General features: G+C 39.9%; 1 protein-coding gene across 1 annotated transcript in view; it reads left to right on the top strand.

Moving 5' to 3' along the window:
* Positions 1 to 27208, top strand: part of DOCK1 (dedicator of cytokinesis 1) — a 332981-nt gene that overhangs the window by 181604 nt on the left and 124169 nt on the right. The window contains exon 28 of the mRNA XM_085299124.1: positions 22161 to 22262. Within this exon, the coding sequence (XP_085155250.1) occupies positions 22161 to 22262 (102 nt within the window). The remainder of the gene's footprint in view (positions 1 to 22160; positions 22263 to 27208) is intronic.

The raw sequence follows: 27208 nt of genomic DNA on the forward strand, positions 1-27208 counted from the left end.
CCGTGCCGTGCCGCGCCGTGCCGCGCCGCGCCGCGCCGCGCCGCGCCGTGCCGCGGAGCTGCGCGCCCCGCGCCGCGAACGGGCGCGGCGCAGTGGCCGTGCGAGCAGGTGCGGCGAAACAAAGCGCCGTTCCCGCCGCGGGTGCGTTAATAGACGTGCAAAGAAAAACAACAGCGATTAAAAACAATGAGGAAATCCGCGCGGCTAACCTCCTTACGTGAAAACCCGTCTTTGTTCCGGTTTTTCCTCTGTGCACGAACTCAGTGATGACAGGTTTTCAGCTAAATCTCCCTGCAAGCAATACACGGGTTGCTGATAGGTGCTAACTGCCCTGGTTTCCCCCTTGCACTGCTGAAACCAGAACCACTGGACCCGATGCAGAGTGGGTGGTTTGGGGGCATTGGGAATTTCACCAACGCAAACGTTTTAAAGTGACGTTTTATTTGGGGGGGAAGCATTCAGTGTACTGAATGAACTGGTGCTTCAGTTTGCTCTTAAACCTCGAATAAAATGGGTGCAAGTTAAAAGCAAAGCAGTTTGACAAAGCAACAAAGATTAACAAACGTGATAGTATTTGTAGAACTTGCATCCTGTCTTTGCACCTCTGCTCTTTAGCCACGTTATCATTTTACAGAGGGCTTAGCAGAGACTAGGTGTGTGCAAAAAGAAAAAAAAAAATTAAACGGGTCAGCTCATTAATCAGACCTGTCAGACAGGCAGGCGTGATAGACATGGGAAGTCATCTGTTGAGAAGCTATTGGTCAGTCACCTTTCCTGTTGAGGTTTTCAGTAGTATTCATGTTTAATAAACATTTTTTTGCTGCTGCACACAATTCGCTCGCTAGCCCTGTCGTCACGGGGTGCAGACCACGTAGGCTGGCTGTAGTGGCACTACTTCGCCATGGGTAGCACTGATGAGAACTGATCTTCAGTTTTACTAACGGGGCCCCAATCTGAGGCGGAAAATGAGTTTGGCAGCCCAGCGGGATGAGCTGGAAAAGCCCTGGCAAAACAAACAAAAAAAACCCTCGTGCTGCTTGGGTTGAAGGTGAACAGTGCAACGCGGCACCGGGAGAGACACCCGAGCTTAGCGCTAAGCAGGTTAGTGCAGCTGCATAGCAGCATGCGGCAGCAATACTGGCTCGAGTCCTGGGCGGCTTTTTAGAGTTAATTAGCTCGAGCAGACCATTGCCCCGAGGAATACATGCTGCGGCCGGATCGAGAGCGCCTTACCTGGTGCCAGCTTTGCTGTCATTGCACAGGGCTCCATTGAGCCAGCGGTGGGTAAGGAAATCGGTCGGACCCTCTTGGCACGTAAACATCAGTTTAGTAGCGTGGAGGATTCACAGCAAATACCAACTTAAAAGAAAATCAAATGCAAAACCGTGATTTTTATTCATTTCGGCAGCGATGATTCCTGTATGCCAGGGCCTCTGTGTTTTTCTTTGTGCTAGACTGTTCTTGGCTGCAGTCTGTGTGTAGGCACGGGCACAACTGCTACGTGATCTGGTGACCACCTTTTGACTAGGTATGCTACTCCGATAGGAGCAAATAGCTCAGAAATAGTAGAAGCCATTACTTTCAGCTGCTGAACACATGAACTGTGTAGGTTACATCACAGAACATAGTTGCTAAAAGAAAATATTACTGCTCTGTAACTTTTTAACTCTAAAAATATTTTAACTCTGTAACTCTGTATCTTTATTAAAATAAAGCAATTGAAAAAGCCCTCTGACAGTAAAAGCAATTTAAACAGCATTTTTTTTATCTTTCCTATAATCATACTTAGGCTGTTGTCCCAAAGCTGATTATTCTTGCACAGCATTATGCATATACCTCGTCTATAAAGCTAGGTAAGTATACCTAGATTTTAAGAGAATTAAAAAGGACTTTCCAGTTGTGTACCAGATTCTTTCTTGTCCTGCACCTGTATAATTATTTGTACGATTGGTGTAAAGTATTAATAGTTAGTAAAGAACATTTTAATCATTTTTGTGAAAAATAATGTGATTTCTGATTATCATGATTGTTATGAAAACATATAGCAATAAATACATTGGGAGAGTGGAGACGCTTCTCCATCCCATTTGCCAGTTTTCCAGCCTTTAGAAGATGCTGAGTGCAACTGTTGTGTGATGAAATGTAGTGTCAAAGTGACACTTGAAAAGGGAGAGAGACAGTTCTGACTTCAAACTGGAAAGGGAAAAAAAGACGATGTATTGATAAAAAGTACACCTTGCAGAGGAGTGTTGTAACCTTCCTATTTGCTCTTTTCTTCAGCTGTTTGCCAAGGAGCGGCGAGCGCTCCTCAGGTCTCCGGGGGTTCGCTCCCAGCATGCGTGTGGCTGTGCGGAGGAAAGTCCTCGCTGAAGCTTTTAGACTGAATGATACAATGTTCAGGTTGTTTTTGAGAGGGGTAAAATAAATTTTTAGCGGTATCTCTGCGGAAACGGAGAACTTGTGCAGTCAGGGGTTTATCTTACGCTCTGCTAATTTCACACTAAATTTGGGGAGATGCGCGTGTATTTATGAACACGAACGTCCTTGCGCAGGCTGGCTTTACGGAGTTCAGTTTTTGCTTCACTTTTTTTCTGACGTTAAGCCTCTGGAAGAGCGCGAGGAGGCAGGGCGCTGCCGAACATCGGCGGTCCTGCCTCTGTGTTTGCACGGGGCATGCTCACGGCTGCCAGCGCTAACGCACCCGCTGCTTGCAGCGTCTGGCCTGGAGAGAGGGGGGGGGTTGACCAGGTGTTTTGTGCGATTATGCTGTGCTAGAGCACACAGGTCCTGCAGCATGATGCTAAATTTTTCGGAGCACTGTGAAGCTCTCGTTAGCCCTTGAGGAAAGGCGCTCAGATCCAGCTCAGGGAATAGCACGTGGCAGCCAGAGCACCCAGTATCTGCCAGGTGTTTCGGCTAATGCCAGCAGGGAAGAGACGATAACCAACACCAAAGTCATTTTCAAAATCCACATCGAAGCTGGTACTTAAACGTACCCTGCAAGGCACCAAAACGGGCAGTGTGCGCTGAGATACAGGCTGAGGAGCGAGTTGAGTGCCCTGTCGAAGGGGAAGAGGCCAAACGTGGCGCGGTGCTGGGCGTAGGAGAGGGTGTCCCGTTTGCCAGGTCTAGCTTCGGTGGTCGCTTCTCGCCCGAGCGTTGGCCCCGAGGGCGAGGATGGCCACGCAGGGCTGCTGTCATGGGCTTCCTCCTCAGGAGAAGAGACCTTTCCTGCAGGATTTCTTCTTCTTCCTTATTTTTCGTCCCAAACCTTCGTTCGCATTTGACAATTGTCATTTTTGCTCCGTGTTTTCAGACTGAAAGTGCTAGTCACGTGTTCCAATTTCTGCCTCGATTAAGTTGCGATATGTCAAGTGTCAGAAGGGATTTCTCCTTCCGACGAGACGACGACCGTTTCCTAGTTTTGTTTGTTTGTTTGTTTGTTTGTTTGTTTTTTATATATGGGAGATTTTATGCCTGCTGTGTGGTGCAGGGTAAATGACTTCTAGTAGGGGGACTAATTTGATTGGTAACAGTAAATACTTGAGCAGGGTTACTATGAATATATCATTGTTTAGGACTAGACTAATTTTTTCACAGTCTCTTACTACCTACCTTTTATTCAAAAGAAGAGTGAGTTTTGCTGGATTTGAAACCGGCAGGCATGAGCAATGTTGTGAGTTTTCTCTCTGTAATCATTTGGGACAAATACTGTGATTATATCACTGCTAAAAGCGAGTATTTCCATCTTACTGAATCTTCACTTGCATTAGGTCATGATTTTTGTGGCTTTATACGATAGCTGCATTGCTCTCCTCTTGTAAATCTCTTACTCAAAATGGCAAAATGTTAAATATGCTGCTTTCCTCCAGCTGAGGGGAATGCAAACTTAGCTTGAATTTCAAGTAGACCATCACGCAACGAGCTCCGTGGAGATGCGCCCTGCTCTGCGGAGGGGCATAGCCGCTCGGCTAGGATGGCAGAGAGGTAAGGTGGCTCAGTGTCGCATTAGGCAGAACTTCGAGAGATTTAATTTTACATCTTACTCCACGACATTTTTTTTTCCATGATCTTGGACAACTCATTTGAGCGTGTGCTTGTGTCTGTTCTCTGTCTGTAAAGTGGGAGTAATCGCACGTCTGTTAAACACTTAGAGGAACGTTTTGAAGATGAAGTGGATTTAAGATTATGCGTATGATACCCATAATACCTGCGTGCGGTTGAAGTATTAAATAGTGGATTGAGTGAACTGCGCTTTATGGGTATTCTGCTCCAGGAATGAAAGTGCTGAGCAACCTCGTTAGCTGTGATAGTTACTGCTGCACTTCACTGGTGTAAGTCGGAGCGGGATTTGAACCTCTTTTGTTTTGAGCAGATCATCGGAAGAGATGTAACAACAAATCTCATCAGATAAAAAGCTGATTTTGAGTTCCAGCTGAGTACTGTCTCATTAGGAATCCAAAATGCTGTACATGTTAGAGTTTAAATTATTCACATGAATGAAAAAGTCCTCGTTTTATTGAGATAGGAGGCTTTTTCATATCTTCTCTGTGTCTATAGCTTAGAAAAGTTAACTTTGAGAAGACAAATCTGACCGGGAAGGGAGCTCGCCTGCTAATTTGAAATGCTTGTTTCCTTTTCAAATGATTGGGATTATGAAATAATCTGCTGTTCTTTGTACAAGTTGTAGGAAAATTTATCTGATAAAGATGTTCTCAATAGATGCAAAATTTGGCACTAGTTAAATTATCATGCAGGCTGTACAGTTAGGAAATAAATGAGGGTCTGGGAGACGGGGATATGTGATACCCTAAATGACTGCATTTTGTTCATGTTTGAAAGGCAGTTTAGCTTGTCGTCATTACTGATGATTTGTGCTTTTATAGCCCTTCTCTTTGCATTTCAGAAATCCTTTGTGCCCATCTGAATAATAAATCACCATGTTTGATTTGCTCAGTAAGAGCAAATGTGAAATTATGTTCTTATTAAGATGTCTCGAAAAACTGTAAGTGTGAGTAAAATTTTTTTAAAGGAGTATTATGCCAACTTTGTTAGTATTTTATTTAGTCATCTTTATTTCATTATCTTAAATCACAGGGATATATCTCCAACTGTTTTGTGGTGAAGGGAGAAATACTGCCTTGTTTTTTAAAAAATCTGATCATAGTTTTGCTTTCAAACAAATAATTTCGGATTTAGGTACCTAATGAAATCTGGAAATAGCTTCAATTCATCTGCTTCGTATTTGCTCTTTGGTGGAGCAATATATCATTTATATGACATTGATTTCATTAGGAGGAGGATTCAATGCAACTTTTCCATCAGAATGGAGAACCGTTAAGTTTTATAAGGTACCGTAAACTCCCAATCCCTTAGTGAGCTTTTCTTCATTGAAAGGTTGAACTATTTCTAATTTGAATGTGACTTAAAAATACAGGGTTTGGAGCGCTTATGTGTTTCTTTTAATGTTAGAAGCCAAGATAGCAGTCTGGCAGTCTGCTGCTAATGTGTAATACTGCAGAGGAAAAAGAAGCAAAAATAAAACATGAATCAAATAAGAAATTAAAATAAGATAATAAATGAATGAAGGGCATGATAATATGAAAGTATGTTCAATTTACTTTCTACAATTTATTGTTCGCTTTTGCTTCTCTTACAAAATTAAGTATTTTTGGCCTTGATGTTCAGACAATGCACTCTTCAAGATAGCTTCCAAACCCGTATGCAGGCAAGCCCTTGTGAAACCTTATTTAAATGAAAGCATTAGATACTCTGGGAGAAACGGAAGGGGAAGAAACAAAGTCCCACTTTGTTAATAGTGTCTGGCAGTAGCACATCACATCAGAAGGCTTGAAAGTATTTAGCTTGAGCAAATACTGTTGCTACTACTAATGTCAAATATTTATATAAGAAAAATCTGTTAAGCTTTTAGTGATGCCAGTGCTCCAGCTGAATGATTTTTTTTTAATAAAGTAACTTATGAACTTAAGCATTTTGCAAATAAGGACATGTTAAATTCATAGTTGACTGTGACTTAATTCTATTGCATAGAAAAATATGTAAATAAAAATATATTTGAATATTTTCGTTAAGAAATGAATATAAAAACTTATTTGTAAAAGTATGAAGTTCATAAAGGCACAGAATATTTCGGTAAGTCCTGTTATCCAACAGTCTGATTACAAATATGGAAGCCTAATAATGATATTAAATGATTTTATTAATGACAGCGGAGGTCAAGAGAAGTCCCTTTTCTGTAAGCAACTTTTCTGTAGCAGTACAATACAATAATCATACTTCCCCCCCCATGCCCCAAGTGCAGCATTAGGAATAGCTGGTAAAACTCACGCCGGTGGAAAGTGCCGTCTTGCTGGTGATGAACTGCAGCCAACATTTACAATATCTTTTGAGTTTTTTTTCTGAGAACATTGACAAGAAAGATCATGAATGTTAATGTGGTTAATGCTAATAGTGGTAATTACTCCTCTTTTATTTTCTTTTTATTTACATAACTCAGTGGAGGCAAGTGACAAGGTCACCTGAAGTCTCAAAGTTTTTGTCAAATATTCTACTAATATTTGAGAAACCTCTTTCTTATTAAGCCTGTATGACTAATGGGATTAACAGACCTTTGCGTTGCATATAGTTTACATTTGCCTGCCCTAGGAGGTACAGCCGTACCGAAGTGTGTTGCACCTGAGGATGGAGACTTTAAGGAGAGGTGCAGGTTACACAGTTAGCACTGAATGTAATAAAAACTAGGTTTTTGAGAAGAGATGCTGGTGAGCATGGGTAACTTTTTCTGCAGGTTCTCTATATGTATAACTGAAATGCCTGAAAAACCCAGAAATAGTTAGCATTTACTGTGATTTTTTTTAATATTGTGGTGAAACTCATTTGGAGAAAATCTGTTCTGGCTAACAATAGTCACCTTTTTTAAATAGGAGTCTTATTCTAATTTAAGGATTTCAGCTGTATTATAGAAATCAGATGAAATAAAAAGATAATGTTAAGATGTGCGTCTAGAATCAGAGTGGTACTCTTTGCCTCTGATATTTGAGTCTCTTCTTATTTTTCCCTTCTCAGCACCCTAGCTTGCAAAATACTTTTGTTTGGTTACTTAAAGTAGCATTAAAAGTGTAAGCGGTGCCTTGTGTGGTCCATTTAGGCCAGTGTTTTGTCTCTGACAGTGGGAATAGGTGATGCTGCTTAGAAATAACACTGAAGACTGGCCATTTTCTGCTGTCAGTTCCCCGTGTACTACTCCGTGTCCACAACTGTTGCAACTGGGAGTTGGTGCATTGCTTTTGGTATCCATTTATGAGCCTGTTGTCCAAGAATCTGAACCTGCTGATACTTGCTGTGTTTAAAAAAAATTAAGAGTAGTTTCTCTTAACTGTTTAAAAATCATCTCCTATTGTTTTCAGCAACTGCCTCCTAGTCCTAATACTGCAAAATTGGTGAATAACAGCTTTGCATGCATTTCACCCACCTCCTTTGGGATTTGGAAACCTCAGCTCAACCATATAAATCCATCCTCAGCCTCCCTGTCTCTGCTTGAAGGACTCTTGGGCATCTCCATCCCTTTTTGGAGGCAGCTTCTCTACCTGCTTGACCCCCTTCCTCTGCAGCTCCCATATACCCTCCTTAAGCTGGGCAGCCCATACCTGTTCGCTGTGAGATGATCAATCAAGGGTTTTATTGAAATACATTAGTAACCACCATTGGATGGGTGATGTTTTAAAACTTAGCTTCCACCATCTGTGTGGGCTGGATTTTCACTTAGGATGATGAGTTGGGGTGAAGAGCTAGCGAGGTTTGTTTTGACGTGCAATTTTGTTGTTTCCCATGAGTTACAGTATGGCAGATAAGCTGTATGGCAACTGATTGTCCGAAAGGTGAGTTGATGCCGGTGTCTGGTGGCCTGGGTGTGATGCTGAGGGCACAGGGTGGCCTCCTGTCACGCAGTCATCACTGGACGCTTTTGTTGGCTGGTACGAGAAACACCATTTCTTAAGTGGGGGAATACAGGGCAAGGTAGCCAGCCTCGTGTTTGGGGAGTTGCATGTAAACATCTTTTCTTCTCCTGGGGCTTCTTCTGTCCTTTGACAGGTCTGCATGTTTTAACAGGCACTTCTGTTCTTCGCACACAAGAGTTAATTTAATCTTTGTGAGGTATCATACCCCTCGTAGATACTTCGAGTGATTGTTTTTCATAATATTTTAATTAAACAGAATTGAACTTGAAGAGGTAGTAGATCTTGAAGAGGTAGGCTTAATCAGGCCTCCTTCCTTCGCCCTGCGAGAGAGTTTGTCTTACTCTAAGTAGTTTTCTAAGGTATATTCAAATTATATTGAATTATAAGATTATAAATTATAAAGTTGTACTAAATTATATATATATATTTTAAGTATCCTTAAGTTTAGCTTCTCAGTAGGTAAGCCTTAATGTTCAGCCATAGCAACAGAAGTTACTTTGGATCTTTTTTTGGCTCTTCATGTGTGGAGCTCTGAGCATTGTGTATGTGAACTGAAATACTTGTGCACGATGTGACAAGTTCCGGTCACTTTAGGCTGATGTATTTTCCCTTCAAGGTCTGCTCTAAGGTGGCAGAAGGAAAGGGGTAGGAATGCGTCTTTTATGGTGTGGCGGGCCTTGAAGCAGCTTGGGCGAGTGGTTGGACCCGGTGGAAGCTGAAAATATTTTCAACTGAAAGATTTTATCTCCTGTTTTTCGTATTTTTAGTATATTTGCACCGTATCAGAGAGAATATTTGTCTTTTGTGATCCTAGTGAGGTTGTATGTTAATGATATGGTAATTTTATTATTTTTAATTATGGCAAAAGATAAGTGTGGCAAACTTGCTCATATCTACATCATGAGTAAATTGTTCTTGTGGATTATATCAAACTGAATAGTGTTCATAGAGGAATACAAAAGCAGACAGTTAATTGTCTATTGTTTCTAGGAAAATAATAAACTTTTAACACTAGCTTCTGATAATTATTTTTGGTTCATTTGAATAAACCATGACATTCAAATATGTGTGTGAAAATCTTGTCAAAGCAGCAGCAGTCCCCCCCTGCGTCTTGCCTCCTTCCCTTTCCTCAGCTTTTCCATGTGCGTTTTCAGGACAGTTCCTTGCAAAGAGATGACTCTGCTCCCAAAATACCGTTCTTGTCCAAACAGAAGCAGGATTCAGCCTTTCCCAAATAACGAGGGATTCGATAGCCCTGCAAGGGGCACGCTCGTGACTCGACAACGAAGCGCTTTCGGTATGCATGCTCTTTTTACACAGACACGCTTGAGTGGATAGCTTTGCTGATGCTGTTTGCAATTTAATTTTTGAGAATTATTTAAACAATCTGAAGAAAAAAACAAACTTGCACTTTCTTTCTTTTAACTAGTGAGGGCTGTGTAATACTTTACACTGATCTGGGCACGTGAAGGCAGCAGAAGAAAGAGTTGTGCGTAACTCTCTTCGTGCACCCCTTGAGATTTCCAAGGAAATGTGAAGTGCTTCTTTAGCGTCTAACGTCCAGAGACGTGTTCCCAGCAGAAGCTCGTTTGCTCCTTGGAGGGCACTTGGGGACCCGGCAGCCGTGTGCACGTGTGCGGGCTCAGTGCGTCACCCCGCTTCTGACACGCTTTCTGTCTCAGTAGCGAAACTCTTTCATTTGGACCTCTTCTCCTTTACCTGGAGTGTTGTTTTCCGTTGTCACTGTTCTGCTAGCTTCCACACGTTTTAAGGAGGTAATCCTAAAACTTTCTATTTTGACATTTGCAAGCTCGGTGCTTTTATCCACAGACTTGCGTTGTCGTTTTTCCCACTTTGTAGAGCGTGTGAACTGTCTCAGCCGTGGTACAAGTGCATCAGTTCTTACCTTTAGCTTTTCTTCCATGGGCTTTATAGCTGGAACACCGGCAGCGTTTACCTCAGATGTGCAGCACTGCTAATCCAGAGCAGCTCGGGAGCGTGCAAGTAAGTGGGTCAGAGAGGGGAATCAGACCCGGAGTTTCCCGTGAAACCTCGGGAGTATGTATGAGAATTAAAACTGAGCTAGACTTGAACACAAGCCTAAAAATAGAAGGCTGCAGCCCATCTTTGGCCTAGTTGCCATCCCTTTTGTTCTTCTTGTCCTGAGAAAAAAAAAGAGCTGGATTCGCTGAAACACTATTGAGTTTAGTTGAAGTGTGTAACTTGCTTGATCTGATTTAAAAAAAAAATAATTCCTTTCTGGGCTGTCAGGCTCCGTGACTGCTCCCAGCACTGTGCTCCTCTTGGAGCAAAATAAGTCGATTTTTACATTGGCGTGTTTTAAGCCACTGATTTTAATCTTGTTTTGGATTTATAATTTTAATTGCTTTTTCATAGAAAGATTAATTCTCATTTAGGTGTGGATATGTAATTAAAAAGATCTCTAGACTTAAGTTGCTTTTGTTAACTGCGGTGCACACGCTGTGTGTGTATTAAAGCAATTACATAGCTGAATATTCATCTAATCCTATTCTTAAGGTTTAAGTGTTATTGTGTTAGAAAATGATAAATGACTTCTTATTTGTGAGAGGATTTACTTTTTTCCCTTATGATTTCAGCCAGGATGATGTTGGAAGAAAATGGGAATTCAATTATAAATTTACCTCAATGGTAGAAAGCCAGCACTTAAAAACGCTTTGTTATCACTTGAATATATTAAGTGTGTTGGATACCGTAAGGAAAAACTAGCAAAACACGTTTTGCACTTCAGTCACGTGGAAAGCGTTGCTCTAAAACGGCCTCGGTGGGTTTTGCTAGGCCTGCAAACGCTGCACGGAGGAGCCCGGATTAGCCTGGTCTGGATCCCGTGGAGCTTTCTCAGCAGCCGGCCCGCGGCCCCCGGCTAGCCGGGCGTCAGCCTGCCGCTGCCGGGCTCTGCCCGGCGTTGTACGCGGTGAGCGGCCCCAAATCGTCCAGAAACCCCCCCGAGTTTGCCCTTAACTGATGAGGCGTTATCCTCTTGGCTGCCGGCTGTCTGCTTCCTGCCGAGCCCGCCTGGACTACTCGCTGCAGCGGGAAGCAGAGAGATTTACTTACCGCTAGCATCCGGGTGGGATATGTTATGCTGAACTCTGTGGTTGCGTTTCTAAATAGCAATTAAAAAAAATTGATTTAATGAATTTGTTTTTCCAAGATGTAAAAATTCAGCTATCTTTACTTATTCTAATTCTAATTTACTAATTTCATATTTTAGATTGATTTCATACTCTTTCAGTTAAGTGTTTTGGTCCTTTTGTTACTGGGTGTCGTTTAGCAATAGGTAGTCCAAAATGATCGCCAGAATACTGTGGGTTAATCTGCAATGAGAAAGAAATAAAATTCAAATTTAGTAACTTTAGAGGGAAGAGTTATATTATCTTCGAGAGTTGTATTATCTTTGATTATCCTTCTTCAGTTCTGCAGGTGAATCTTTCCCTGTTTTGTTTCAAGTTCTTATTAAACTTCTGTTGTTTCTTGGACTTCTTTGTGTAATTAAATGGAAAGCACTAAATAGGTGTGTATTTGATATGGTATCATTATGAACTATAAATAGGGCTACTTCTCTGAATATCTGTAGATAGCCTCCAGCATTGCCTGTAGGAAAATATTTAAATCTCAGCTTCTTGCTTTTTCGTTGTCCAGAAGGAAATGCCGCTGAATTCCTTGCAGCTCCTGGCAAACTTTGCACATGTATTAGCAAATATAACGAGCTGCAGAAATTGTATGGGAAAATGTCCCGTATAAGAGGGAACCTCTGCAAGATAAAGAAAATTTACAGTAGGAAGTTCCCTTCAGATAATGTTGTTAATTAAGATTAAGATAAATTAAGATAACATTAAGATAATGTTAATTTCTGTTCCTGTGATCAACTTAAAATACTGAAATTCCTGGTGTTTAGGTGTGGGGTGAGAGCGCTCTGGCCAATGCTGCTGTTGTAATTCGGGCGGTGGCAGAGCTCTGTTCGCATGCGGTGCTTGGTTCGCCTGGGACCCTCCGAAAAATGATTTTCTCTCTCTCCAGTTCAGGTTTTTGTGGCTTTTTAATGGCAGTAATGCTTTTTCACATTCCTCTGGTGAATCACGCTCTTAACTGTTGAATGAGAGCTGCAACATACGTATTAGCAGTAGCTTACCTCTTCCAGGCTCTGTTCTTACATCTGTCCTGATGGAGTGCAGGTGCTACTTGAAAATCAAATTAAAAGTGAAGAGGTAGCTAAAATGAGGATAGTTCGCTAAGCAGAGAAGAACAAGTTCGCTTCTGTTAAATCCCTTGTTTACAGCTAGTAGATGTTAATCTTTTGAGCTCCTCTTTCTGCCAATATTGGTACAGAAAATCTAAATTGTAAGGTAAACTCTTTGGAAATTGTATTTCTCCTATTTACCATAGTGACCTGTGGATTTTCCTAAATAATACTAATTTTGCTACTATACCGTGAAATGTCACAGAAAACTGAGTTTAAATTAGAAAAGTCATAATAAATGACCGGACATCTGTTGGCAGGGCTGTTTGTGTTGAATCAGGCTTCCGACCCTTCAAGGAGGAGGGAGTGAGAATATTGACTCTAGTGGGGTTTTCATCTGGATAACATGCAAAAGTAAAACGAGCCCTGTCTTAATATTTTGACATTCATTAGAAACTCCTGCGGTTCTTGCAGAAACCCCTGTCTGCAACCAGTACGTAACCTCCTACAAAACTGGAAGTTGGGAAACGCAGTTGTACGTCAGTGACTGCTTCCCCGTAACCTGCTCCCCGTGTCCGCGGTCTGGGCTGCTCTGGGAGCTTGTTAGCAGAGCAGCCCTAGCAGCACGGCTGGGTGGTTTCTGCGGTGGCGAAGCAAAGGTAGAAGCTGGTTCAGAAATGCAAAAGCCTTCCCAAAGAGACCCCTTCTTGCACGTTTCTTTTTTAATCCAAGGATATCCAATTTGTGAGTTTCCATCAATTAAATTTTGATTGCACACATTTCTGATGTTGCTTTCAAGCTCTCCAAGCCCCTCAATAAAACAGTTGTGTTAAATATTTTATATCACAACAGTCAAATGAAAAGCACTGAAAACAGAATAATTTGTCTTAAACAACAACAGTCAAAAATGGCCGTTTCTTTTAGAAGTATATTCATCTAACAAGATCACCTGTCTTGTATGAAGAGGAGGTTCGTATAAAAGATGCATAATATTCCCATGATTTGTCATAGCGATACCTTACTGCAGCATATAAGAACATAATGTGGTTGCTGCAGAGACAATATCCATTACACCGTAGCCTATCACAATTATTGAAATTACTATAGTTTAATAATTTTTAACATAAGATGACAGTTTTAGCTTAAAAAAACCTTATCACTGTATTTGCGAATCCTAAATTTTGGAGCAGGGAAGATTCTTCATCTGCCCTGTATCATCCTAATCATAGTTTATTTACAGTGTATTCAACATTAATCACATTGAATAACTGCAACTGTGTTACTGGTTGCATCAGCTAGCATCGCGGTTTCCGAATGTGCTCAGCCATGAGTATAATTTTGTGGTATAGGACCCATAAACTTGAAGTCCAAAATACCTTTGGAAATTTCTTGGTTTTTTTTCCTCCGGCCTCCTGTGGGGCGGTTGAGCCACACCGCTCAGATCGGTGCTGACCCCCTTCCGCTGTATTTGTAGCGGGGCCGGATTTACCAGCGTAGGTGGCAGCGAAAAGCCAACCTCAGCGTTGCTTTGGGGTCAGACACGTGGGGGTACTTGCTACGTGTCGGACGATACCGTGCCGGGGCTGCTTTGAGCAGGAGAAGAACGTCGCAGGCACAGCGAGAACGTGCAGTGCAGAAATTACGGGAAGCTGATAGGAAAAGAAGACGCTTTGCTGCAGTGTTTGTACCTCAGCTGTATTCTTCTCCATCTTCATAAATTTATATTAGCTGCTTGGTGACTTTTATTTGCTCGAGAAAGTTCTGCTTTTTTCCATGTCATTTAACTAACGCTCAGTGCTGTAGCAGATACGTCTTTCATTTTGAGAGTACTTCAGATGGTGAGAATAATAATTATAGTTAAATTAGCTCCCTAACAATGATATGAAGCAAGTAAGACATAATTTTGTATTGGGAAATCTAAAATAAACAGGATTAAAGGCTTTCCCTAGGGCAAGGAAGGCAGTTAGTTGCAGGCTCACGTTAGTGTGAGGAACTTCATTTGTCCAGACTGTTAGGATTACACCAAGGTCACCGCGCTTTCTGTTCTCGTGGGCATGCGCGTGGCACCCCTTGTCTGAGGACTCTTGGTTTATGTATCTATCGCTCTTCAGTGGCGTGGACAGAGAGGGGTTGAGGCTCGAGCGAGATGCTTTTGTGTCAGTAATTCCCAAAATGCTGAAACACTCGATGGGGACTTTGGAGAAGTACGGGTAAAATCAGCGCGCGTCCTTATGCATACCGCTGTGCACGCAGCGTAAGGTGAAGCCCCAAGCAGGCGGCAGGTGATGGCAGAGGTACTCAGGTTAGAGCAAAGATTTCTGGCGTGCACATGAAATTTGGAGATAAGCAATCTTAAATTAAATTCCATCGTACGGTAGAAGACTCCAGTTTACAACAGGAGCCGGGGAGCAAGGCGGGGGTGGAGGAGGAGTCCTTCCGCGGAGGAATGTCTCTGAGCAGCAGTGTCTAGCCTGCCGTGGTTTATATTTTCTTGTATTGCTGTGGTTTAAATCTTTGCTAGCATGATCTTCTCATGACGCCAATGTGCAGTAAATCCACCCAGCGCTAAGGCGGAGAAGAAGGTGCCAGTGCACGCAGTGAAGGAGACAGGGATGCCCGCTGTAGTTAGCGCATTGAAAGCTCTCCAAACATGCCCTCTGGAAGAAGGTTGCTGATCACCTCGCTACCGTATTTGCTATGCCCAGTGGACTGACGTGTCGGCTGCCCAGGTAAGCAGCGCCCTTCCCCTGCAGAAGTAAGAGCAACAGCTGAGGAAATATAATTAAATACATTTAAGAATGGCAGGAAGATCTGCGGAAGAGCAAATGATGCCGGTCCAAATTCCCTGTCTTTTTAGACAGTGTAAAAATACTAAGTCCGTGTCTATGCTTTCCTGTGAGTTCACGTCTTCCAAGACTAACTCAAAGCTTGCTGCTCTCTGTGGAGTTCTCTGGGAGTTACTGCTCGTGTAAGGACTGATGCATGGGCACGCTGGACCCTGTTTATCTGCATCCCTTGCCATCTCCTTCCCAAAACATCCTGATAATGGGACATGAGCGATGGGAAAACCTTTGAAGACTGCCCGTTGATAAGTGCAGTAAAAACAAAGAATTCTAAATCCCGGAATCCTTCTATTCAGCTTTTACAGCTCATATTAAGTGCTGGATGTGCGCAAAATTCTATAAAAACAGATTTTTGTGTGGTCTTTCCTTGATTATTTTTTCTCTACTTCAATGCTAGCCAACACCCATATATACTAGCTTTGTATATTACTTTAGCATTCTTAGCTGTGTGGAACAAGATACTTGAAACAAATTTATTGATGGCAGTTCTCTAGATTTTCGATGAAATCATTTTTAACATTGGGGGGGGGGGAAGGGGGGGAAGGCAATGGCATTTAGGAGAGCGAAAGATAAATGGACTGACCTCCAGAAATCTTAAGTGCCATGATTTCACTTGACACTGAAAATGTGTAGACCTTTTTAAGTAAAATGGTTTTTTATTAAATTAGACTTTCCTTCAAAAAGAGTCCTAGAAAAATGATAAATGGAGTTATTAAAATATTTCATTAATTTTACTTGCCTTTTACGAAAGTTAACGCTTTCCAAATAAGGAATGGGTTTTGTCCTATAATCATGCATTTCATTACAGTTTTTAATAAATAAGCCTTTTGCAGAATGAATTGCAGTTAAACTATCATGATCTAGTGTACAATTTCTGATCTCTATGAAAGTTTTTTTTTTAATATCCTATTTATATTTACACCTCTCTGATCACTACTCCTGAAGCAATGTAGCTTGTTTAGCTGTGAGCTTGAGGGCATGTGTGTGTGTGTGTGTGTATATATATATATATATATGTGTATATATATGTTCGTACGTATGTATGTATAAAATGATATTATCTCTGTTATATATGTAATAATTATAGCAGCTGAAGAAGCTGAAGGCTACTTGTGCCTTGATTGCTTGTTTAATTCATGCACACATTAAAGCCTGATGTAGGCTGTACTTGTCCTCAAAACTGCCTTGGAAGAACTGCAAATGTTACGCTGATAGAGATGTTTGAGCTCCGCAGTATGTAGAAACTAGGTGGATAGTGAGTGTTTTTGGTAGAGGTTGCACTAAATGCACTTAAATAACCAAGAAGCATAACATGAGTAGAGCAGTTTGACATGAAGATGTTTGGAAACCTTTGGACTTAGAGTTTCATTGAAACACATTGCTAAGAGCTGCCTTCCAAACTAGGGCTTCTAAATGTTGTCCTGATGAGAGTGCTTGGATATAGCTTTTTTTTTTTTTTTTTTTTAATGCATAGTTCTTGAACTAGGCTTTTCTGTAAAATATAAAGCAGGAAGCTGAAGTTTCTTTATTAATTGCAAGAACTTTTGTCTACCAAAAATATATCACTGGAAATTTTTGTGTATCAATTTGGTTTGCCAGACAGGAGTCACAATAAGTATTTCTTAGAGCAGATCAGGGTGGAAGTGTGTCCTCCCTTTTCTCCTTTGTACAAAGTGCCCAATTTCCATCGCTTTTGAGTGCTGAAGCGGCTTGGGGCGCTTGGAGGCTGCGGGAGGTGGCGTGGGACGCAGTCTGGCGCCGCCGAGATATTTATATCGGATTATTTAAGGAAGAGGGCACGTTTCATCCAAAATACAGAGAGTGAAGTTTGTCGGATCACAGGACCTTGGTGGGTCTTGGTTTACAAGCAGATGCCTTCGTCGTGGTGTTTGGAGCAGCAGGGGAAAAAGTCTTTCGCTTCTGTTACTCCAAATGCGAGCTGCTGCTTCTCGGAGAAAAGCTCGCGTGTTTTATCCCTTCCATTTATTGTACTCAAGAAGGCAGGACTAGGCCAAAGGAATTCAAAAGCGGGATATAGCCGAGGAGGGGAAAAAAGTGATAAACGTTAACATTTTGTGCTTGTTTATATTCTGCTGCCGTACCCGTGAAATACTTTTGCTCTTAAGGAGTTATTGAATTTACTGTCAGATTTTAGAAAACGAAATGTTTGTTTTAATACTATCAGAGCTGTGTGTTTGTTGTAAGTTCACGGTTGAGGGTTTGGAGGGTTTTTTGCCTTCTGGTCCTCCTGTCCTTGTTCATGTGATGATAGAGATAGATGCCTCGCTATTAGCGGCTTAAGGAATTTGTGTCAGAATCATTTTAAATGCTGCCCGGGCTGATACGGCGAAATAATAGCTGTGATTCCAGTCTGCTGCGCACTGACCAGTGGAGAGTGCTTGAGCGTAATGTTCTCCCCGGCGCTGGGAAAAGCCTGTTAGCAGAAATGAGGTTTTATGCTTCTGGGGAACTGAGTTACGCTCATATGGAGCGATTTCAGTTCTTGGTTTTGGTGTATTTTGCTATTTGGTCTTAACCTTCGTAATGTGTTTTCCGTTACGCTTGGAGCAGTGTGGTATAACCAGGGTTGTAGGCTGGTGCATTTTAACCATTAGTTAGTGGTGAGAGGTATACTCTCATTTTTGTTGCTGCATTAATGAAAAAGTAATTTTTACATTGCTAAACATAGCATCATATTGTTTAACGTCTGTCTTGACCCATACTTGAAAACTAGAGTTTCTCTTACATAAGTCTCTGTTTTAGTAATTTTCGAGATGAGACATTTGTGATCAGAGAGTTGGACAAGTCGCAGAGGAAAAACTGAACGGATTCTCTTTTTATGAAATATTCTTCAGAACAGGCCATGCTGGGAGACCCTCTGCCTTTTTTCTTTTTTTAGATTGTCATTTTCCGCAATATTTTGCTTACAGGAGCAAACGTGTCTGCCGAAACCACTCATTTCACGTTTAGCAAGTAACTCATCTTCTAATGAAAATTTGTGTAGCAGCCTAGATTCTTAAAACTAGTTACTGAGAAGCTGAGATTTGATACGTTTTAAAGATGATTTTTATCTTGTGGTTTCAAAAGTCCTGAACTAGTGAAAATTTCATTAGTAGCTTTTAGAAATTTTAACAACTGACTTTTTATTTATTTTTTTTAATATATACCTTGTAGTTGTAAGCAAAGAGAAAAGCTACTTCATGGTTACATCCTTGCAAACTGGGAAGTAATGGTGAGGGATCCATTTCACACGTATTTTGAATAAAGTAAGTTCCATGAAAACATTATGAAATCCCAAACCTAGTGAGGAGTTCTGTTTAATTTTGAGGTCTTTTTCTGTATCTTTTAGCTGCTTAGTAGCTTAAGAGCATATAGGAAAATTTTAGTGAAAAATAAATGTGATGTACAGTTTTTCATCTGCTCCTGAGCGTCCTAATAAGGAAATGGTAATGACACATCCCTTAACTTTGGGTGGTTTTGATTTCTGCTGGGTTTTCTCACTATGCACAAAGAGCTTAATGCTCCCAACTTGGAGCTTTCTCTGGAGGAGAGTGGACAAGGCAATTTGAAATAGGATGTTTTTACCCATGAAGAAAAAAAGGATTGGCTTAAATTGCTTATCAAATGCATTAAATGCGCTTCCCTTGTATTATATGCAGGAATTATTTTAGTCACTTTGCGAATACTTCATTTCCAGCATTTGTTTCAAATTTTGCAAGTAAGGGAGTATGAAAACAGCTCTCAGTATAAACCTTGACACTGTTTCAGTGAATAAATAGCTATTAATCGCAAAGGCAACAGGGAGCCCCCTGCGCTGCCCTTGCAGTACTTGCTATATAAATGTGGGTTTGCAGTTACTACTACAATTAAATTGAAATTGATTTTTTAGAGAATTAGATTTTTTTTTCTTTGTATTGCTTGGAGTGATACGCCACAGAAGATGACAACAGTCTCTGAATCCAACTAAACATTAAGTATCAACCTAGGATTAAAATTTAATAATAGTTTGCTATTGCTAAATAGTTAATGGGCTACGCTAAAAGCACCTACTATACAAATACTGCCTGTAAACAATTACAAAACGTTATTAGGATTGTAATTAAGAACATGCTGGCTGTAAACGATACCTCACTAAATGCAAGGAAAATTATGAAAAGTGAACACATGACCCGTAGTACACTCTTCCCAATATTTAGTAGATTTTCCTAACCAGCAATGGCTTAAACGCTTTTGAGCAGGGGGGATCTGCAGATAAATTCTGTAGTGGCAATGCGCCTGTGTTTGGGTATGTATAATGCAGTGGAGGCTTAAAGGAACAATACTGTATCAAAGAAAAAAAGTTGTTTCATTATGAAGACATATTAAGATGAGAATATTTCATTGTTTTATGTAGGGAAGCAGGAAAAAAAAATGTTGATTAACTTGTGAAGAGCCTTGACCATTCCTGCCGAGCTCCCCTTTGGCGCTCAGCCTAAATTGCTGTTACCACATGTAACAAGTTTCTGTAGTTTTTTTTTTTTAACTAATGCTTAAATGTGCATTTGTATTTAATTTGTGTTATTCTAAGCTTGTTTATTTTTCTATATTTATTTGTCCAGAAAACATTCCAGTTTTTAGAAAACTTTCACATTTTCCTTTTCGTACTTTCATACAGAAGTAGAATGTTTCTGTTGCACATTAAACTTTCATGTGTCCTCTCTAATTCATGCCATGCGAATTAATAAGATGTTCTTCTGCAATTATCTCTTTTCTGTGACTCATGATTTTCCCTAGCTTATCAGGACAGTCATAGCAATTCCCCTGTGAATTAGCGTGCTGCTGCAAAAAGAGGATTATGATCTCTTGGCAGGAGCTGGAGATGCTGGAACAGGAAGAGAGGGCTCGTGTTTGCAAACATCGATCGTCAATGATGAGCCGTTAAAGAGGAAGAGGGGGTCACAGACAGGCAGGAAGGAAATTGCACTGAAATTTTTCGGCATCTCTAGCAGTTACTTTATCTAAAAAATGCAATTTTAAATGCATTTAGGAGTTTAAGATTTGCTCCACATCTATTTATTTTTTTTGGAATATAGAAGATTAACAGTAATTAACAGTAATTTCTTCAGGTATGAAATTAATCTTCTGACTGTTGCAGCTGTATACATTAACTTAGACTGTTTATCAACCAGAGATAGATGAACACAGGAATGTGGTCAAAGCTATTAGATATAGAAACTACTTTCTCACAGAAGAGCAGAAGCTGTAAGTTTACTGACGGATTAAGTGAAAAGGACTGGATTTGCAGAAATACGGTTGACATTTTTGTGTGAAGGAAGTTAAGTATACATTTCGGTGCTTGCAAAAACAATGGAATTTACAGATTATTTCAGTAAATGATGATCTGCCAGAAGGTACATTGAGCAGAACAAAGGTTGTCGTCTGTTCTCCTGAGCATTTATGAACCATCTGCAGAACCTCATATGAAACGATGGACTGAATTATACCTTGGGCCTAGTCTTACGTGGCCAAATAGAAAAAATAAAAATTCTGACTTCTGCAGCAATGAAACCTCACCTTGATTTACTAGTACTATCACTGGGGAAGATAGGCCTGCGTATGGGTTACTGAATATTTTCTTAAAGGAGCAAACCTTTTTTACTGAATCTTTTATGTGGAGTGCTTGTTATGTGGTGTTTTGACAATTAACATTTTGCCTTTCCTTTTTTTTTTCTTTTTGTGAGATTTTCCAGTCTTACTGATATTTCATAGTAGTAAACATTATCTTTTAAGCAGCTGCTGCTTCTAATCTTGTTGTAGCACTCTGTAATAAAGTTCTTTCGATGTCGTGGAACAGTAGCCCCCGTCGCCTTTCCCTTCCGTGTTTATACCATTAGCACGTGCCAAAAAACTCTCATCAGGTATGTTTGCATAACGTAGAAAAAATAGTTCTCCAGCATGTAAGACAAAATCAGCTGTGTAGGAGTTGAGATATAAACTCCCGTTACACAGGAGAAGAGCATATTCAGGGAATTAATCTGGTGGAGTTTTGGGGGATCACAGTGCAAATAAGGTGGCTCATCAAGCACAGAAAAGCTGATGTCATTTGGCGTTTGATCTCAGTTACTTGGACTGATACAGCAACAAATAGTTAGACTGCAAATAGTAAAAATCTAAAATGTAACGAGAAAAACTCTTTGCTCTCTTAGAAAGAATAGAAAATTCCTGTGTGGTCTGTCACACTGTCCGTGACGTGGAATTACCTTGAAAATATGATGGAAGTACGCATTTACTGTTTTATCTGACTGTGTATAGAGTGGAAAAACATTCCAGAGTTATTTTCTGAGTTATTTTGTTAAGTTTTTCTAAAAATTCTTTTCTTCAATAAATATCGGAAAAGGTATGGACGGTATTACTGTCGTCAGTCAACATATTTTTAGCAGATAGTCTTAGAAGTCATAGGAACAAGTAGAATTTGGCATTTATTGTATTGGGACTTTTAGTAGCAATAGCAGTGGTTTTTCTTCTAATATGGGGTTTGGGTACTCACAGTGATGTTTCCGTGTTTCAGAGTGGAAGACTGAAACTACTTTTTGTCATTTCCTTCTTTTTTCATGGTTTGAGAGAGATACATTGGATACTGCCATTTCTGTGACAGCTACTGTTTTTCCTTTGCTCTTTTCTAAGCATCACCGTATCTGAACATACCACTTAATGAAATTAAAACTTGGGGTCTGAGTGTGGAGCTCACTCTAATTGATTTTAAGGCATTTCTTCCCTGAACACAGTGTTGACTTTCCAAATGCAAATACTGAAATTGTGTTACATTTTTGGCAATAGTATCTATTACCTTCCAAAGCCTTTAATGCCTGAACAATTTTTATATGAAGAGTATGTTACATAAATCTTCAGTGAAGAGGCTGGTAGAGCCACGAAACCAGTAAATAGAAACTTTTCAAGAACGAAGCTTTGAAGTGTGCTTTTTATTTCCTCAGCAGAATTTTGAATACCCATTAGCGAATTTAAATGCTAGAATTATGTCCACTATATTAATCAATGTTCTCTAATAACGGTATGTTTTGATAACAAGTATTAAGTTGCCCTATCCTAAATCATTGTTTTGTTTATATTTCTATTTTATAGGGAAGTTTTGTTGCATGCATGACAGCCATTTTAAGGCAAATGGAAGACTATCACTATGCTCATCTGATCAAGACTTTTGGAAAGATGAGGTCGGATGTTGTGGTAAGTTTAACGTGCTTTACCTCTTGATAGCATATTTTAGTTTGTGGGTTTTTTTCCTGTTACTGTTTGTTAATTACACATATGAAATGTCAATAAAATGTGTTTCAAATTGCATGATATGAGGATAGTTATTAAAGTGCTTACTTTTTACATTTTCTGAACTTCTTAAGCTTCCTACTTTATATAGGAATTCAGTTCATCTCTGGAACTGTTGAATATTTGAAAACAAGCTCTGAGATACTAGATTTAAGGTAATTAAAAGACAGTGTTAGGAAATAGCAATGTTAAGTTGTTATTAAAACTCTTTTGTTTAGGAAAAAGAAAAAAGGGAAAGCTTTCTTGAGGAAAGAAACTTTTATTATTAAATCTTACAGATGTCCCAAATTTGTTCATTTGTTTAAATAATTCTTATTTATACAAGTACCAGCTTTAAAAATTGTACAAAACTTTTTAACCTTAAAGATGCTCTCAGCTGTTAAAAAAGTAATAATAATTGAAATTTGTCTCCTTAGAATCGTTCAGTAGCCTAACTGAGCCTGCAACGCGACTTAATTAGAGCATAATAGAAAAGAGTTTATAGCTAAGGAGATAACTCTCTAATGACCTGGAACTATCATTGCCATATGGCAAGAGCATGCTGCAAAGTAGCTACCAAACTCGTTGGCTAAGATCCATCAATTAGCAGCTGACCTAAAGCCTGATGAGCTGTATTACATTACCCAGGCTGTTACTAGGGATTCTCCTAGGCCCTTTAAGCAGCTTTTTTTTGGTATTTTCATCTTTGAGATGGCCATTAGATATCCTTTCTCCTTTCAATTCCCAAACGCAGCAAAACACAAAACCATGGTCTTTTATTTGTGTAATTACTTTATGTTTGGACTTTCCAGTATCACCTTTTGTCTTTAATATTTTCTTCTTATTTCTGCTTGTATTCTGTAAGATTTGAGCTCTTTGCCCTGTGCCAGGTTTCAGGTAAGGTGCTAGAGTCTCCCTTGTTCTATCTTCTTGCACCTGCTCCAGAAGAGATGATGTTAAGGAAAAAGCTGGCAATGGAGGTGATTCAGGACAAGGAAGACAAAGACTCGCAGCGAAGAACTGCAGCAGGACATCACAACATTGAAAGGGTTGCTGGGTGCAAAAAGTGACTAGGGACATGCCATATGTAGTAAATCTAAAGCGATGCCTACAGGGGAAAAAACAATCCTCGCTTTGCATAGGCAGTCGTGAACTCAGGGTTGAATCTCAGGCATCCAGAAACGTAATTTAACTCTGGGTTGTCGTAGCTAATTTTGTGCTTAGTGTATGAAAGAAGACAAAAAGGAACATGTTTGTTTGTAATTATTAGGGGAAGAGAAACAAACAGAAAATAATGTTATGCCACTTCATAAATCAGTGGTTCACTCGCATCTAAATTACTGCATCCAGTTTTGGTTGGAAAAAGATGTAGTAAAATGAAGAAAGAAAAGAGAAGAGTCAGGGAAGAAACCTTAAGGGCCATTTGCCTGATGGGGTGTTCTATAGGTCTGTTCTTCCTTGGCAGAAAGAAAGGGAGTATTTATGAATTTAAAATTTGGTAACTGATCTATTTATAATTACTTGTTTTAAGAGTTTGATTAATATGCTTTGTGGCTGGTGGAGAATTACCTTTTTTCTTTTGTCTTGATTCCCTGTATTTTCTTCCCATTGTGTATATTCTTGGTTCTCATAGCTGGAATTATTCAGTACTCTTAAAATGTTATTTTCAGTCAGCTACGTACTATTTTCCACTACTTGCTTTTCGCAGTTAGGCCTCTTAACTATGGCTTGTCATTCGCAGATATGCGAATCCAAACTTTTCTATTTGTCAGTTGCTGTAATACCTTTTATATCTTTTACTAAAATGTAGCTTTTAAACATTTTAATACTGTTATTGATTAAATGATAATGTATGCTAATGGGAGCTAAAGTACCTGGTAGTCTGGTAAAACATTAAATGGGTAATACGTTAATGGTAAATAATGGTATCTTTAATTTTAAACTATTAGTAAAACAAATGGAGATGTGGAGATGTAATGGCAACACATTGTAAATCCTGCTATAAAAGGAAACTACAGTGGGTAAACTTTTTTCTTCTATGAATAAAGTTAATTGAATTATTACCTAGGAGGTAATAGAAAATGATGATAATAACACGTTGGGTTTTTTCCCTCTGTTCTTCTCCCAAGGCTTTTGATTCCCTTCCATCTTCAGAGCAGCAGCGCTATTGCACTTTACTGTGTCTGTATAGTCCTTGATGTTATATGCTTTTCATGGGAAAAAGCTCCTTCCTTTAACTTCTTATGCCTTTTTCGTTTCTCTCTAATCTGACAATTTTCTTGACTCTCCTACCAGTGCCCTTTGACTCGCCTGCTCTTCAGAGCTGGATTAAGAAGCAATTTAAGTCTAACCCACAAGTCTACATATGGAGGTGGTATCTGCATCTGCCATTACAGAGGTTTTAGTCTTATCACGAAGGCATAAAGACACAGTTATTTAAAAGTGAAACTAGCATTTCAAACAGAAATGTCTTTTTTTTTTTTTTTTTTTTTTTGACATGTGAGTGAAAGCGCTTAACTGGAAACTGTGGTTGCTTCTTTACATCTGAAACCTTTAAATCAAAAGTAGATACTTCTTTCTCACCACTCAGCTTTCATAAGCATTCATGCTCTTTCTCAACCAGAAGTTACAAGCCTGGTGCTGGAAATGCTACAGGAAATTTTATGGCCTGTGTTACGTAGGTGTCAGTTCTTCTGGATTATTATAGTGGTTGTCTTTGTCCTCAAATATCCGTGAGGACATGAGCTGGGATGCAACAAAACCAGTCTTATAACTCCTTATGGAATATGTTATTTTATTTAAGTTTAATTTTAAAAACTGTTCAGATTTAGGAATTTCTATCAAAGAGGAGAAATTCTTACTTCCAAGCCTATTATCATCCTGACATGAAATATCACCTGAGATCAGTGAGATGATTTCTGGGGCTAAAGAGTTTCCTTCCCTCCCGCCCTCTTGTCTTTTTGGGAAACTTCATATTTAGGTGTTTAAGATCTAAATAATATTAGCTGACAGCAAAACCTATGCTAGTGTTGTTCCACGTGAAAGATTTCGTAACTGTTTCTCCTACAGGCATTCAGGACAGTGCCGTGAAGTCAGTGAAATACGTAGAAGGGCAAGCTCCATATGGCTTTTTAGATTACTTTCTTCTGCACCTCCATCTTTCTTTCCCTGTAAAATGTTGCACTCGTAGGACCTTTGATTTTAGCGGTCGTGGGAGAAGGTGGTTAATATTGGCAAGTTTAGCTAATCATTGATGTGAGTGGCTCATTATATGGCTTAAGCAGGCTCTTTCTGGGACGTGATGTGAGATCTGCAGATTAGGGGATGCACTGATGCAAGAGCTGCTTTCTTTCTCATATTGACTTCATGCATATTTTAGTAAGCTATTTTTATTAAGCTTGAAAATTTATTGAAATTGAAATCATAGTCATTAAAAAATGTAAATGGTATATCTGAATCCCTATGTGATGTTCAGCAGTCGGGGGGGGGGGGGATGGGCTTGTCTAACCTGCCTCTGGTTCCACCTCCCCAACTGCAGGGCTGGGGTCACTTTGCCTCCCCTCCGTAATTGAACGAGACCCATCTATTTGGGAAATCTGCTTCCCTGGGATCTCAGATGGGATTTGTGTTTGTAGCTGAAGGGAGATCAGAAGTTGCATCCCTTGCTCCTTTACTGTGGCTTTTCTAAAATCATTTTTTAATGACTGGAACAGTTTGTGGTCTGAGTGCTGAAAATCTGCTGTCTACACAGCCTCTGTGGGAACACACCTTGAACTCACAGCTCCCCTTTCTACCTCCACTCCCCCAAAAAGCTGGGGTTTACTCATAATACGAGGTTAACTTGTACCAACCAGTTGCTTCTCTATGAGAAGGATAAAATTGGAGAGAGAGCAATGTTGTAAATACATAAAATGCAGGTAGGCATCAGAAGCTTTCTATTTTGATGAATAAATTGATTAGTTCTTACACTGGATTATTTTTAAAAAACTGAGTGAAAACAGGACTATTAAAATGTAAATGTCAGTAGATGAAAGTGTGGAGTTGAATCAGCAAACTAGCTGAAATCACGTGTGGCACAACCTTCAGGGTCAGTAAAGACTGTAAGTCATCAACAAAGCATAGGAAAATTCAGCCACCGTCGCATGCAGCTTGATCAGCAGAGTGTGCAGAGGCTCACCAGCTGAAGCCCGTGACACAACAAATGAAGTATATAGCAGAATTTATTACAGGAGATCAGGAAAACATACATCTGTATTCATAAAATATTAAGAAAAATGACCTGTGTGAGCTCAAATCTGCCCTCTTGGATGGCCAGTGACCCTTCACACGGGACCACTTCCACTGAAGTCTTGATTATTGAGCTCTGAAGCAGGATCAGTAGGAAAGTGCATGCAGCAGAAAAAGCATGTAGTTGAATGAAATAAATACTGTGCAGTGCTCGGTCAGCAAAATGTGCAAGGTGATTTTTAAAATCCTGTAGCTCGTTCACCAGAATATGTGAAAATTAACAGCAGACTATGCAGCTTGATCTCTTAAGTGAAAATCCATTTTCCTGAGCTGAGGGAAGAATATGCTTAGAATGAATTTTGCCTTCCGCAACAGTAACATCTCATTAACTGCTAGATGTTCTGAATTTTTGTCAACCTTTTTAACGTCAAAACATCTTTTTTTTTTTGATGTTGTGCTGTGATTTTGGTAAAAATATGCAGGAGATCATTTACTAACGTGGTTGATTTTCTTTAAAAATGTATCTTTTGTGGCTGCTGATGCTTTGTTGGACCTCTATGGCTCTGTTGCAGCTGCACCTACAGATGATGTAGCAGATTAAAGAAGTGAAGGGTGTTTTCCCGCGGTAACGGCGGGAGGCTGCG

This window comes from Rhea americana, unplaced genomic scaffold (genome assembly GCF_003343005.1).
Source record: "Rhea americana isolate MKP2758 unplaced genomic scaffold, rheAme1 scaffold_145, whole genome shotgun sequence".
NCBI classification, from domain to species: domain Eukaryota; kingdom Metazoa; phylum Chordata; class Aves; order Rheiformes; family Rheidae; genus Rhea; species Rhea americana.